We start from the raw sequence: 16,121 nt of genomic DNA, 5'->3' as shown, positions 1-16,121 counted from the left end.
TGCAATGGAAAAATTAAAAAGCTATTTGGAAATAACAAAAATGTAAAATTGTAGCCACTATTTTTAGAAAGCTGAAAAGAATCTAATGCCAGAATGAGTCTTTAGTCTTACTAACCATCATCCTCAGATTCAGTAAGATTGCCTCCGCTGATGCTCTTAGGGGTAGGGCCCATGTGTTTGCGGGCTGCTGTGTAACGACGGAGAGGGTTGCCAAATGGAGTTTCTTCCACTAGTCTGGGCATGGGCCTTTCAGAATCTGAATCCACAAATGACTCATCCAGAACTTCAGTGGTCTCTGAAATGGTCTCTGTCACTACACTGCTGTGGTGATGGCCGTGCTGACGTGCACGTCGTTTCCGTAAAGACTTCTGAGACTACAGGAGCAGAATAACAAAACAATTCAGGAATTAAGAGTAATTAACAAAACCCTTTACTCCTCACTAGCTCTTATATACACGATGTAGTATCATCGTAAACCACACTTCATAGATTTAATTAATTATATACACTTTTGAAGCATTTTTTATAGAAATGAAAGAATTGTATATAAATAAAACAGGTACTTATTACTACACAGCACATACCTTGCATTTAAGCCCTAGTGTAGGCTTGGTGAGGACAGGTGGGGAACGAGTCCTTAACTCATCTTCATCATCATCATCTTCTTCATCTTCATCTTCATCTTCACTGCTCTCACTGAAAAACTGTTGTCGGACTGGTGCTGGATCACTCAGTCTTGCGGAGTGCGGCAACGATGGCAGATCATCTCCAGGATCCTCATTGATTCTGCGTTTTGGGCCACGCTTTTTACGTGGAGGTCGACCTCTGCTGCGAGGAGGTGGTGCAACAGGGTGCCTTAAAGTTTCCATGGGAAGTGTTGATGTGGAGTCAGGCTCGTTTTCTAAAGTCAAGTGCGATGACGTTGTCGTCACTTTATTAATGGCAATTCTTTCATCATCATCATCGTCGTCGTCGTCATCATCATCTTCTGGTGGCCTTACTTTGCGGGGTCGACCTGGCCCTGGACGTGGTCTATCCTTTACCTTGCCCCATAGCCAGTTTTTGGGAGGACGTCCAGGTCTCCTGCGCTCTCCGTTAGCCGGCATAAAAACCGAAGGATGTTCAGGACTAACTACACTGTTGCAAACAGAGGATGATTGGGGAGAGCTTTGGCTTTTAGGGAACGAAGGAAAGCTTTTTTTCTCCTCCTCCTCCTTTTCCATTTCTTGCACATGCCAAGGGTGTGGGGAACTTTTGTGGCTTGGTTTGATCTAAATTGAGGCAAGTTGCAGAAGTTACACGACTTATACTATGTTATGAACATTTATATTTCATGCACTAAACCTCGAGTTGAAAATACCTCTTTGATTTCCCCCTCCTCTTCTTCTTCTTCTTCCTCCTCCTCCTCCTCTTCCTCCTCATCTCCTTCTCCCTCAGACACCACTGTGTTGGTGACAATAACTGGCGTCCATCGCAAGCAATCAGGATCGACTTCAAGTTGCCGAGGTTTGGCTTTCAGTCGGGCCATATGAGTGGACACCAGCTTCTCCCTGCGCAGAACAACCAGCCTGTATCAAAAGAAAAAAAAGAAATTTGAGATCTCATAACACCAAATTGCTTTCATTTAAACCAACCCTTTTATTATTACAAATAAATGGGATAATACTGACATGCTACCCTGATACAGCTGAAAGATTCTTAGTTATTAGGTTGCAGCAGGTATATTTTATGTTGAAGATACCCTCCATTAAAAAATTTAATTCAGCCTACTTTCTGGATAGTTTGACAAGAAACACTGTAAGCATTAACTGATATAGCACAACATGAGAATGAAACATTTTCTTGAATGAAACACTTTCTTTGCATGCAAATCTGTAAAAAAAACTCATTTTTTAATGTAAACAGCGTTTTAGGGTCAAACGTGAAAACACATGTGTGACATTACTCGCGGCATGGCTGGCCAATACATATACATAACCCATTTGCAAAGGCATATAAAGCATGATTGCATGAAGCTGATTGCTTAACAAACCGTATGCATTCTCATGAACAACATTTATTTTAAGATGAGGGTATTTTTACATTTTTTATTTTACATTAAATGTGTGTATTGTGTTTTTTCCTCACCGGTCCCCTTTCTGTTGCAGCATGTTTAGATGAAGTAGGGTGGCTGTGATATCTTGAGGACAAATGCCGGTGATTTTGCTGAGTTTACGGATGGTAAGCTGTCGGTCTCTAATGTCATGCATGCACTCCAGCACGACACTACGCCAGTATGCCATGTAGGACAGTCGGCCAAGGTCCGACAACGGTTTCTCCGGTGAGCCTGGCTGGCCTTCCCTCTTTGACAGCAGATAACCTGCAGAGAACCATAACAGTTTATTCCATTAACACTAATCTAAAAGACATAATACAAAGATTTAAAAAAAAGAGCAATAATGCAAAGCGCTTACTGAAGTCAATAAGGAATCGCCCATAGCCCCTGCGCTGGTATTGTGGAAGAATCATGATGCAGGAAACGTTATATTTCTGTTGACAATGTTTCTCCTACAAAAAAGAAGCACAAAAAAATTATCAAATAAAAAATTGTTCAATTTGGCTTTCAAAATGTGAAATTCTTATGCTATGTTGGTTTGGTTAAAACTTAAGAACTACAAATCACTGCTTCTTTAGATCTCAAGTATTTTTCGAGAGATAACATGAAGTGCATCCTTAATATCAATAACAACCGTTTACGGCGCACCCTATGATTAATCTTACAGAATTTGGACCTTTGCATACTTTAAAAAGACAAAGGTTACATTTCGCTCAAGATGGCGAAAAATGATATGACTGACTCAGCAATTGGTTAAACTATCAAAGCTCCCCGAAGCATCGGAGTTCAGTGGATGTAAAAGTAATTTAATACAAAAACACATTTTGCTCACCTTTGAAAAGTATCCCACAAGATGGCAGCCCTTACTGTCATTCTGTGTGAGCACATAGAAAAGAAAGGGCTCCACATCGTAGTACAATGTTTTATGGTCCAAGAAAAGCTTGGCCAGCAGGCACAGATTCTGACAGTATATTGTGCTGACATTTCCATCGACCTGGAAGGAAGGAAATAAATGTTTTCACACTGTGACTTGAATAACACCACTTCCTATTTATAACAAACTATTATTTGTCCAAACCAGAGGTAGCATTAAAAACGAATAACTCTTACAAGTGGGAAACCTGTTTTTCCAAACGGGTTTCTATTTCTGTTGTGTTCACATTGGAATTTTCAACTACAGTGGGTTACTATTTGGCTCTTTACAGTCATGATTTGACTAGCTATGATTTGATCACATAACACAAAAAAAATCACTTTAGCATGGACAGAACTTGTCAAAATAAACCTAGTTAAGAAAACATACGTAGCAAAACCTGTCAAACACTTCGCTAACAATTATGGATGCTCCGATTAGGATTTTTGACTTGTTGTCTTTGCGATAGGCCGATACCAATGCCCGACACCAATTCTTCAAGCTAATATACAAGCTCTTTAATGACTGTAATGCTGCATTCACACCAGCCGCGGTAGACGCGTCAAGCTCGAGTGATTTCAATGTAAAGTCAATGTTAAGGCGCGTTAACGCACGTCTGGAGGTCTCGCGGCGCGAATGAGGTGTTTAGCGTCTAGTTTGCGCAAATGGCACGAATTGAGCGTCTTCCGCGGTATGCGCAAATGGTGCTTTTTGTGCATTTTGTTTCACGCAAATTTGCGGCTGACGCCCGAGTTGAAAAGTTTAGGAGCTAACATTTTGCCGCCCGGAGTCACTCATTCAACATGGAGGAACGCTTAATATTGTCTGTTAGCAGTCACCCGGAACTATATGACACAAGTTCTTATTTCTACAGAGACAGGAATAAAATGCTTTGAAGAGTGTCAGTGAGGACATTGGGCAACCTGGTAAGCTGTAAATACACATGTCACTTTTGAATCACGTGACGTTTATTACCCGCGGCATTTCCCCCATTTTTAAACTATTTTCCCCTTATAGTAAGGTGACCAAATACAAACCGATAACTCTCTCGATGAATGCACAATCATCATCAGCCATCTTGCAAACAGGCAGCATAGCGCTTGCCCCTCCCACAAGAAGCGGATTTCATCTCTGACACGCGTCAAATGCTTGCTTTTTCCATGCGTCTACTTCGCTCTAGACGCGCGAATGTATTCAAAATGTCCAAGCGGCAAACTAGACGTGGTAGACACGATTTTGACGCCTCAAACACGGCACCCACGGAAACGGTTAACATTTTTCTAAATAAAGTAATACCACAAATGTTGCCTTTGTTATATTACTTGCAGTTATTAGGTATATAATTGTTTTAATAAATAAATTAGTACAACAAAGAGAACATCTGTTCTGCAAAGAAAATTTTGATATGCCTTTAAAAAGACTTATGTCTATTTAAAGGGATACTTCACCGATTTAGCATTCAGCTTTGTATCTGTAGAAACCCGGCAGTATTACTGAATGACCATGTTTCCCTCCCTCATTTCCCCCTGAGAGGAGAGATATCTGCATTTTGGTTCTGCAAAAAAGTCCTCCGATGATGTAATATGACGATTTTTGCATCATCGGAGGACTTTTTTGCAGAACCAAAATGCAGATATCTCTCCTCTCAGGGGGAAATGATGGAGGGAAACATGGTCATTCAGTAATACTGCCGGGTTTCTACAGATACAAAGCTGAATGCTAAATCGGTGAAGTATCCCTTTAAATAAAAAAATGAAAATAAAACATTTCACAGTCTTTACTGTATCAATATACGCGCATTCGTATACAGTTCTTCAATGAAGAGCAGAGAGTGATTTTATTCAGAGATGAATAAGGTTACTGTAGCTTTAAGACGTGAGAGAGATCGCTTTGTTCATGTGCACTGATGAGGAAAATGAAAGTTTAAACTGTCAAAATTTTAAAAACGCATGCAAGTAATAAACTTTCGGTACGAGGATGCAATTGTCCACGATAGGTATGTGTTTTATACGCTGTTTGATGGGTATGTGAAAATGCGTCACGCTGTTAGGACCGGAGCGTGGCCTCGTACAAAATACACATCTCTGTAAAGGCAAAGAGAGAAATCCAAATCTGCACGTCGCACGAGCAACGGGTTATAAAAATGCTTGCATTGCGTAAAAATGGTCTCTAATTGCAGCCACATTCAGGAGCCCTACGATGACAAGTAAACAAAAAATTTGGTTTATGAGAACAGCAAATTTTGCGAGTACCGATCGAGTCATTTAATGCCGTTATCAGCAGCTGATCGATCGGAGCATCCCTACTAACAATGCATTTAAGGTATGCATTTATCAGTCCGTGTGTTTCCTACAAAAATGCAAATCCGTATAATACATCAAGTTTTCTAAACATCAAATCAACCCAGCGGATACTAGCATGAAACTCTGCGGGAACAAAGGCTGTGATAAATGACACTCCTGGTTTTCCTGTCGGCAGACTGCCAGCCATGTTAGCTTTTAGCAGTGCGGCTGCCACAGGTATCCTGCTGAGTAACAACCAGACCAGGAGCGGCATTAAAACCAACCTGCCAAGCAGGAAAGCAAGCAGTAACATGCCCTACAAATCCAAAGTGGTGTTAACCATTGTTCAACATGCATAATAAGCCTGGTAGATTCTGGTGTCACCTGGACCACACAGACATAGATCAAGTTATATTTACACGTAAATGTTCCTTTATAACAACACTAAGGTTGTAGTAATTAACCGTAGTGATTCTTAAACAATAAGAGGTTACTGTTACTCATTTATTACCCTGCTGTGCAAAGTCATTACGACACCTCGCGAGTGCAGGATGTGGGTGGATCTTATTGGCAGTGCCGGTGTGGGAGTATGCTGATTTAAGTGTGAATGAAATTTCCTTTGCTGGCTCAGTGCATACATGAACATGACTGCGGTGCATTGCAATACTCTAGACAAGCGCATAACAGAGATAACCGTCACGTGAGAAGAACCAAAAAGAGTGCATGGGAGCGCGTGTGTGTTGAGTATGTGGTTTCCGTCTGGGTGAAGATTTCTTTCCATCGACCTCAAACACGGACACGTCGTCCTTCCTGTAGATCTCGTTGGCAGGCGGGTGGAACCACTTGCACTTTCGCATGTGCTGGTAGAGAATGCCACGGCTCTTCATGTAGCGCAGACAGAACTCACAAAGGTAGAGCTTAGGGAGCCTGTCACACCAAAATATATTTATTAGCATTTAAGGTCTATAAATCCCAAAGCCCACACTGACGACATATCCAGGGTTCCCACTCAAAGTCAAATGCTGAATTTCCATGACCTATGTCCAGGATGCCGAGAGACTGGATAATGTAGTGTACACCTTGAGTTTATAAAAATGTAGCTTAAATGCATGAAATAGATAAACAGTGCCAATAAACAGCTTTTTAAATTGTTGTCAGCAGAGGCTTGGATCTGGAAATGGTGGATTACATTTTGATAAATGAAAACTAAAATTTAAAGCAACAAACAAAAATCCCTGATATTCTTTGACTGAAAAAATCTGTGACTTTCAATGTCTGGAAAAAAATTCAATTTAAATTCCATGATATTCCAGAAATTTCCTGACCCGTGGGAACCCTGCTATCAGATTTGGGGGTGACAGTGAGAATTTTTTTTTAAATTGGCAAGAAATATATAAAAATTGTGTGTAATTTTTGGTAGCAATGTTGTTGGTTACCTGCTGTACTCCTGTGGATATGGAGAAGAGTACCACGTCTGTATTTCATACTTCCCAAACTCTATGACTGATGGACAGCGCATCTGAGGGTCAGGTGGTCCAGTCACGCCAACTTTCTGTAAGAGTTCAAGTTCAAAACAGAAACTACAAATGAGAGAAATGCAAAGACAGTCAACATTACAATTTCGAGTTTTAATAGGCAATGGGTCCTTTAGTCTTCCGACACATAATTTAAGCCTAATCTAAGCCTAATGGCTCTTTTGTTTTAATATTCATGAACACAGCTTTACACAAACACACACACACAAATGATAACACTCTCAAACATCATTTGTTGTGTGTATTTTATATGCAAAATAGACATTAAAGGGGATATCTCATGAAAATCTGACTTATTCCATGTTTAAGCGCTATAATTGGGTCCCCGGTGCTTCTATCAATCTAGAAAATGTGAAAAAATCAACCCAGTAAAAGTTTTGGTAAACCATTCTCTGCAAGCATGTGAAAAAATAGGTAATTTGGCTCCCCTTGTGATGTAAGAAGGGGATAGTACTGCCCCTTGATCTGCACTATTCAACCACGGCACTGGCATTTATGACGCGTTTCCATTGCATAGTACCCCACGGTTTAGTTTAGTTTGGGTTGGGTCAGCTCACCTCACTTTGGCGTGGTTAGCTTTTTCATCGAGTTTAGTATCACCTTGCAGTGGGAGGGATTATAGGCGTGTCGTTATATTTGCGCTACCTACTGCTGTGACATCATACAAGTGAGAGCGTCATTGTACATTCCCATACATTATTTATTTCTCATTCCGCCACAAAAGTAAAATTGGCCACCACCGTTTATAATATAACTACCTCTGTCTCACATGACAGTTTCTGTTCAAACCCGTGTGGCGTCAGTCGACAGCGCTCCGCTGAGCCTCATTGAAGTTGCATTTAAGCATACAATGCTGACGTGCTCGTCGCGAATGTTCCGCCACAAACTGCAAGTCTGGAAAAAAACTGTTATTGTGTCCCTGATTCTCAACCTGTGGATGTTTTTCATCGCTAAAAGGGAGTTTGGGAATTTTTAGCAGAGCACAGATGACAACATGTTTGCGCGAGACAGCGCAAGCTAGTACTGAGGTAAAGCTAATATTTTACATTATAGAGATGACACTAGTATTGACGATTCTCTCAGACCAATCAGTGATCTACAGTGTTTTCGCGTCACGTTTGGTATCAGCTCAGGTTGCTTGGAAAACCAACCGAGGTGGTACGAAAAAAAGTATTGGGTACTGCGCCCAATGGAAAAGCTCCCAAAAGCAAGCTGACTCGACCCAAACTAAACCAAACTGTGGGGTACGATGCAATGGAAAAGCGCCATCAGTGCAGAGATCAGCTCATTTGCATTTTAAAGGGCACACCCAAAAACGGCACATTTTTGCACATTTAGCGCTTTTCTAAGCGGATTTAAAAGAGGAACTATATTGTATGGCGTAATAGCACTTTTGGGAGTACTTCGACTCGCCTGAAAAGTCTGCTCCCCTTCTCCCTCTCATAATGGGAGAGGGAGGGTGTTACTGCGCCGAGTCCAAGTACTCCCAAAACTGCTATTACGGCATAAAATATAGTTCCTCTTTTAAATCCGCTTAGAAAAGCGCTACGTTTTATTTTGTACCACCAAACTTCCTCGTATAACTACTCGTCTTAAATAGGAAAAACGTTGATGTGTTTGGTCACTTCTAACTTTATCTCTAAATGGTACAATTGAATGAATGGGGCTAAGCTAAATGCTATCGAAGCGTCGCAGCGCGCTCCAGCGCTTACGTGCACGCACACAGATGATAGAGGGATGTATCAACAATTCTTAGTTAAGGTAATAACATATTTTAATATTGAAAATGAGTAGACTATTCCTTTAACAACACATGCAAAAAATCCAACTATAATCCCACAGCAGACTCAGGGAATCTCTCTACCCTTAGCTATGAAATAAGCCTGCAAACTAGCTTTTATTCAGCTTTGATGCATAAGTACAGGTGACTCTTTCTGGGTTAGAAAGTGTTTTTCTAAGGCTGATGGCCTGAGGCTGTTTAAGAGCGAATGCTTGTGCCGAAAGCCTGAACACACATGCAGACCAATCAGCGAGTATGTATATATGCGTTTGTGTCACTGTGAGAAGCAAGATAATAGAAACTCAAATTCTCACATTACACTCTGCGCCAAGGATAAATCCCTTCATCGTCCCGATTAATATAGTGAAAGTGAATGCGTGCTATTGCAAACAAACCATGCATATCCCTACAAAACCAAATCTGGTTTATTGACAAAAGGATCTGGTTTGCTTTCAATTCAACAGACTCTCTCTTCCTTAATCCTGCCACACCTCTAATGATAGGTCGATCTATTTCTGTACCTGTAGTGCGAGTTCCTGTATGCGTCTGAAGAGCTCCACGTCTTGCTCGGTTAGGTTCTCGTGTCCTGGAAGCTTGTCTTCATCGTCCCGCCATCCGTCTCCACACTCCTGATTGTCTGTGATGCAAAAAGACAAGTCACTTAAAACAGTCAAAGTGAAAATACAAGCAGATCACCAACTAAAGCTCTCTACAATAACATTTATTTTCACACATTTATGCATTGTTTTAAGCGACACAAATCATTTTTGGTTTAAAAGAGAATTTCTGTATCCAGCAAAAACAGGATTTTACTGCAGACTGCATATAAACGTCTACATACACACCCTGTTAATGAAATTGATATTTGATTCATAATATCTCCTCAGATTGGGACAAAAATCCCCTGAAGGTGTAGTTTATGACCCATCGTCACCTGTCCTGTCATCCTGCTCGCCCATGCGTTTGCTTTTCTTGCGGATACGGTATTGCTGGGAATAGTCCACAACCTCTGTGCGGGCTTTTCGTCCATCTGGGGATGGCGTGAAGAACTTACTGAGGGCGTCGATCAGACCCTTTGTCTTTTTGTTAAAGCGCAGGCCGCCCTGTGCAGAATCGTCATCGTGGAGGGAGAAGAGCATGCGATCGTCACCGGGGTAGCCTTCGCATGAAGAGCTCGAGGAAGAGTGCGGAGAGGAAGACCCTTGCGAGCACTGGTCCAAACCTCCGGCACCCCGCCGCCTTCTGCCCCGCCCACCACCTCGAAGCTTCTTAAATGGCCGACCCGGTCTGAGGACAGGAGAGCATGCGATATTTGTCAAAAATCTGTTTAGACAATTTATCATTTTTAGTGGTTGTGAAAAAACGTTTTACTTACCTGCCCTTCGGCCGCCCGAGTGGTGCATTGTATCGCCGTTTGATTTGTGCTGCTTTTTCATGTAAGAGCTTTCTTCCCTTTTTCCTCGGCCGACAGATCTGACAGATCCACATGCCTGCAGAGCAGAAGTCAGAAATCATTACACTATCAAAATAATTAATTATTACAGAAAGAAGCTCCTTCACATAAAAATACTGCAAGAAGAAATGTATTGTATATCTTGTATACGGTGAGGCCCAGTACTCAAAGGGTCCAAATATTGTGCAAATAAGTTTGAACAGTTTATCTATTGTTTTATTACTTTGTGATTTTTTGCAATGACTTTTTGGTGCTCACTGTATTCGAGTGTCTGGACAACTTACCTTTAGGCATTCGCATGAGTGGAGGGTCACAACACTCCATGTGAAAACCTCGATCACATGAGTCACAGAATAACATGTTCTCCTGTAAAACACAAAAACCATACACAGAAGTCAACACTTTGCACTTTCAAAGCACTTAAATCATTTTTGGGTGATTCTTGTGAAATTAGACTTATGAGGTGTAGTGAAACATTTTGATAAAAAAAGTAAATGCAAAGTAAATGCTATCAAAATAAGCAGCATACAGTTACAAACATCTCTTCATGTACCACTTTGCACATGATTTCAAATGACATCATACAAACCAATTTTGTTGTTTTTTCCACATTTAAGGGAAACATTTTCATTACCGCAACATGTCCATAACTGGATTTGGGTTCTCTGACATGGAAATATTTATAATTAAAAAACCTAAAAAATAAAAGGCTTCAGTGCATGTTATACTTTAAACACTTACAGTAAAGAAATGTGGTATTTGGTGATCATTGGTAAACGTAGAAACAATAATAAGAGATAAATGTGTCCAAGACCAATTTTCTCATCCTCCACAACAATTTTCAATTATTGTTTAAGCCCTCAAGGAACTAACATTTGGTAAGCAGTTCTTTTTTTCCTCTCCAGATAAAAAATTGTTTGTCATAGTACCTAGACAATTAATGTAATATCCTGTTGCGGTAATGACAATTTTTGATAATGATCTAAAAAAAATGTAAATAATTCTATAGGAAATAGTTTTTAAATCCTCTAAAAATAATGGTTATAATAAGTTCAGACCTTACCCTTATATGTGCAAAAAAATTGGCTTCAAGGGCTTTTTAAAAATTCTGATGCTGGACACCTTCTAAATCTGGATTTCGTGAGAACAGGGTTTATACAGAATTCCTTGAGTTAAATTTACTACTTTTTACTACCTTCAGAATATTTTTTAAAACCATCACGACATTGAATTGCAAGTGTTAATCAGCGACCTTTCTATTATTTACACAGATTTTGACATATATAACATACAAAAAAGAATTAAAGTGAAAAAAATTCTTTTGACTGAAATATTTTTCAGGCCAAGTCATATTCCTTTAACACTTTATGTAGGCGAGACCAATAGCATTTTAAGGGGAGATTTTTTTGCCATAAATTCCATATTGAAGTCTCATGTGGCATATATAGGTAACTGTAGTTTGCAGGGCATTTCAAATTAAGGCGAAACAGCTAAATAACTCACTATACTGTATAAAAAGAAAACATGAATATCACCACCTTTAATGAATCTTTTATTAATTATTTATTAATTGTAAATGTATTTATTTTAGCATTTACTAATAATTTTTTAATAAAAGTTGAAACTGTTAACATTAGTGAATGGACCATGAACCACCGTCAATTACTGTAATGACATAAACAAGAATTAATTAATGATTATATACCCTATATTTTTCATTGTTTGTTTATGTTATATAATGCATTTACTAATGTGAACAAATACAACTTTTTCATATCATATTATTCAGTACACATAAACAAATAATCCAGGGTCTGTTCTGTTCACACAACAGCTTACAGTCACAGCTCTAATACAGTAAGGTTATGCATGAATATAAACCCTGAACGAGTAACTCGAGTCAAACTCGTGTAGAATTCGCACAGGATGTCTGTAACCATAGTGACAGTTGTAAATTGAATGACTGTACCTTTATCAACAAAATATTATGTTACAATAGAGGCAGCGCTGATGTGCTAGTTTGTGCGCAATGTTTCTGCTGTTTACTTTCTCTTAAGACCTAAATGGTCGTGTTTATATGAGGATGTTTGCAAAGACGGGATTTTTGAGGCATATGTGTTATTTAAGGCCAATAAAGCGGCAAAAATACTTACAACACAAGCTCAATGAGAAACGAATGTGCGGCTAGCGTGCTCCTCTGACACAGAAACAGCGGACGCACTGTTGTTTGTGTTTGAATGTCTTAAAATCACTTGTTTTTAAACTGCTGTGCTTAAATATATGTACAAATGTTACGTTTTTGTGACCACACGCAAATGCAACTGCAAGAACCGACAGGTGGATGACATCAAAGTCGCGCGAGAGCATTTCGGAAGCAGTCTCCTCTTATGATTCCTCGTCAATCGCTCTCAAGGGATTTGGATGTCATCTGCCTTTTGGTTGTTGTGGCGCCACATGAAGTTTACCCACGAGTTAAACAAACCCGTTGTACCAGCCACTGGCTATATCAGCATAGCATTAAAAAGCGTGCCGCGGATGATCAGTAACGTGAGAAATCATTTACGTTAGTCATACTGTGCAAAGACACGCAATTACCTGTTTGGTTTTCTTAGCCCACGAACTGAAAGGCTTGCCAATCTTCATCATTTCGCTAAGCCTTTTACACCTTTATCGATCTTCAAAACATCGGAGCCTTCCTGCATTATAAGTTTGACCATGCTAGCTGAAATAAACTTTTACCTCAAATAAAAGTGTGATACAGTCAGAAAACCCGGAGTGGATCCGGTCCGTAGTGATTACAGAACGCTTACTGCGGAGAGAGGAACGTGATTTGGCTCCACTCCAGGCTTTGATCACATCCCAGAGACGAAAGATCTTTGATTATTTGCCCAGATATGCGGGTGATTTGAACTAATTTCCAGGCATCATAACATTACAAAAGGCAATCGAAAATTTACTACCTCGTCAGATGACGTTTACTACTTTTTACTACTTTTTACTGGCCTTAATTTGGCATAATTTAATTTACTACCTTTTACTACCTTTTACAACCCCGCGGAAACCCTGGAGAATCAAATTTTTGCATTCTGAAGGCATACAAGGCAGTGGTTCTCAAAGCATGCATCCCTTCTTGTGTACTGTGCATCCCTATACAATGTAGTGCTGTTGGTTAGCAGCCTTATTTTTCTGAGGTTTAATTACACAAAATTGATGATAAATTTATGTATTTATAAAATGTCATAAAACTGGGGCCCCCTGGCACCATCTCGCGGCCCCCAGTTTGAGAACCACTGACATAAGAAACATAAGGTAGGTGACAAAAACCACAGTGTTCAAATTCACACACTATTTATCCAAAATAGTATGCAAATTAATGCATCTTAAATCATAGATCATGAAAATAGCTAGCCAAAGGATTTTCAGGATTTTAAAGCATTGTCCCCCTTTCAAGTTTACAATGGAAGCAAACAGAAATTTTAGGCCAATTTAAACGTCTTTAGCTAGAAGGTTTGGCGTGCAATTCACATTACAGCAGGGGTCTCCAACCTTTTTGTGAGCAAGGGCTACCACAATGGACTACTTTTTTTATAAAGTCTACTCAAAACTTTTTTGTTTTACTTATTGATTTTATTTTACTTGTTGATATGTTTTATCGTTGTTTATACCACGGCTCTGTTGAATGTTGTATTCTGATTGGCTGAGAAATGTTCTGTGGGTATGCATTAATTTCTGATAACCGCACACCTAACTTGTCAAATGTCTTAAAAATAGGCACCAGAGCAATGTTTGTGGGTAACCGTGGTATAAGAGGAATAATTGACTCCGGTCTTTTGAATTATTTGAAATTATACCACGGATCTGTTGAATGCTGCATTCTGATTGGCTGAGAAATGTTCTATGGGTGTTGATTATTTTTCTGTAAACCGCACACCTAACTTTTCAAATGTCTTAAAAATAGGCACTAGAGCAATGTTTGTGGTAACCGTGGTATAAGCGGAATAATTGACTCCGGTCCTTTGAATTATTTGAAAATAATGCACACCTGCGGTGTAACGGCACTCCGCTTCGCGTTGTGCCGCATTACCACCTTGATGTGCATTATTTTCTTATAATTCAATGGCCCGTCGTCAATTATTCCTTACATAATGCACACCCGCGGTGTAACATTGAACCTTGGGTGTGCATTTTCTTCTAATAATTCAATGGCCCGTCGCCAATTATTCCTTACTTAAAACGTTAAAATACTCAAAAGCAGCCAAGCTAATATAAAAATATGTAATAAATAAATATTAAAATTGGGGCTATTAGTAGAATGTGCTTTGGCGGGCAACTCAGAGACTCCATGCGGGCAACCTGGTGCCCGCGAGCACCATGTTGGAGACCCTTGCATTACAGCATATGCCAAGGCATTATGTTAAATGAGTACATTAAGTTTATGATTTGAGATGCATCCTAAATGATGATGAGGCTGCAGTGACAGAAAAAGACCTACAGCATTTTTCCCTTGGTCCTGACAGTTGCTGCAGGTCTTGCACTCGATGCACTGCCACCACAGAGCTTTGACCCGTGCTGCGAGCTCTGGAGAAAACTTCAGACAGGACGGGTGACCTGAAAAGACAAAGTAAGAGTAAATAAGAGATCTTGATGAGGAGATACACAGAAATACTTTGGGCCAGCGGTACCGGTTTCACATGGAAACAGGCGCCACGTTTCTTTCAATTGTGTTTGTTGTACGATGATGCGATAAAATTCCTGTCTCCTGTCAGATTTAAGTGACTTTCTCCTCACACTGAAATGGGTGGGATTGCGTGAACTTGTGTGATCTAGTTAGGCGTTTTAAGGGTGGGGTTTACAGAAGCGCTGCTACGCTATTGGCCTGACAGTCCAAACTAGAGGTCTTCACGGATCCACTTAGATCCAAAAACCCGAGGTCCGATCCGAGACCGGTTCGGGTCTAAAAGTTTCACGTGTGCCTAGGACATGGGTCAGGTATAATATTAGTGGCCTTGGGTCTGGGGTAATTTAAAATGAATATTTTTTTGACGAACAGACCCGAGAAGACCTAAACTATCTAGTATGTGTGCGCATCGAGTCCTTTTCCAACACCTCATCTATTTGCAAAGAGCGCCTGCCACATTGTGTGGGTGGCGGTACGATTATTTTCGTTGAGCCAGACCTGTCAATCAATTTTTAATGCACATTTTAGCGGTACCTTTGTATTGTTTTAGATAACAAATGAAAACAAATAGAGCACCAGGCAAAAATGGTTGCGAATGGTGGGCGGGCGGCTGCAGACTGCACAAACGTCAGTGCCGTTTACAGTCGGCTTTAAAAAAATTGCTTACTAGGTCGGGTTTGTCTCGGGTCTTTCATTAATTTTTTTTTTATAATTTATGCATGTCGGGTTTGGTTAAAGAGTGATTCGAGTAAAGAGTGATTCGGGTCAGGTACATATTCTTGGACCCGAGAAGACCTAGGCTGTTTCTCAAATCCAAGAACTCAAAAAACAGACTTGAGTTCTCGTGGGGATCGGACTTGCCAGGCGACCTTGGAAGAAGAAACACAGAAAGTCGCGAGAACACAGAACGCATTTGTGAGAATTGAGATGTGTGCGATCTTCCTGTTGGTCACCTGACCTCCGCCATTGTTTTGCCGCAATGACTCCTGGGGCGTAAAGCGATTTCAGTGCGCATGTCTGCACTTAATGCATCCTCGATATCAAGAACACATCCGGGTATTTTACAGAAGCGCTGCTACGCTATTGGCCTGACAGTCCAAACTAGAGGTCTTCACGGATCCACTTAGATCCAAAAACCCGAGGTCCGATCCGAGACCGGTTCGGGTCTAACAGTTTCACGTGTGCCCCTGTACTTGAATTCTTGATAACTGGAATTCGATGGTTAATAATGACGTAGAGCGAGAACACAAGGACGCAAGATCGCTGAAAGAGGCATATTGAGAAACACCCCTAGTTCAAACCCGTCTTGATTTTGGCCTCGCAGCTGGCGGTTGAAGGCTATTGGCCCCGTGAGACCCGTTTGAAGCCCTGGCTCGCACTGGCCT

The 16,121-nt window shown here is 40.4% G+C and overlaps 1 protein-coding gene across 3 annotated transcripts in view; it reads right to left on the bottom strand.

The window, feature by feature from the left end:
• Window positions 1-16,121, bottom strand: part of kat6a (K(lysine) acetyltransferase 6A) — a 41,862-nt gene that overhangs the window by 5,574 nt on the left and 20,167 nt on the right. For 2 of the 3 annotated variants that reach the window (XM_055198527.2, XM_073860535.1), the window contains exons 4-16: window positions 14,551-14,666; window positions 10,343-10,424; window positions 9,981-10,095; window positions 9,540-9,892; window positions 9,127-9,242; window positions 6,727-6,842; window positions 6,076-6,217; window positions 2,928-3,089; window positions 2,454-2,547; window positions 2,128-2,359; window positions 1,361-1,568; window positions 585-1,271; window positions 116-374 (exon numbers count right to left, since the gene is read on the bottom strand). In XM_055198527.2, the coding sequence (XP_055054502.2) occupies window positions 116-374; window positions 585-1,271; window positions 1,361-1,568; window positions 2,128-2,359; window positions 2,454-2,547; window positions 2,928-3,089; window positions 6,076-6,217; window positions 6,727-6,842; window positions 9,127-9,242; window positions 9,540-9,892; window positions 9,981-10,095; window positions 10,343-10,424; window positions 14,551-14,666 (2,682 nt within the window). The remainder of the gene's footprint in view (window positions 1-115; window positions 375-584; window positions 1,272-1,360; window positions 1,569-2,127; window positions 2,360-2,453; window positions 2,548-2,927; window positions 3,090-6,075; window positions 6,218-6,726; window positions 6,843-9,126; window positions 9,243-9,539; window positions 9,893-9,980; window positions 10,096-10,342; window positions 10,425-14,550; window positions 14,667-16,121) is intronic. The other variant, XM_055198529.2, reaches the window with a different exon arrangement.

Source organism: Misgurnus anguillicaudatus, chromosome 22 (assembly GCF_027580225.2).
Source record: "Misgurnus anguillicaudatus chromosome 22, ASM2758022v2, whole genome shotgun sequence".
NCBI lineage: Eukaryota > Metazoa > Chordata > Actinopteri > Cypriniformes > Cobitidae > Misgurnus > Misgurnus anguillicaudatus.
This window is presented reverse-complemented; position numbering and strand designations above follow the sequence as displayed.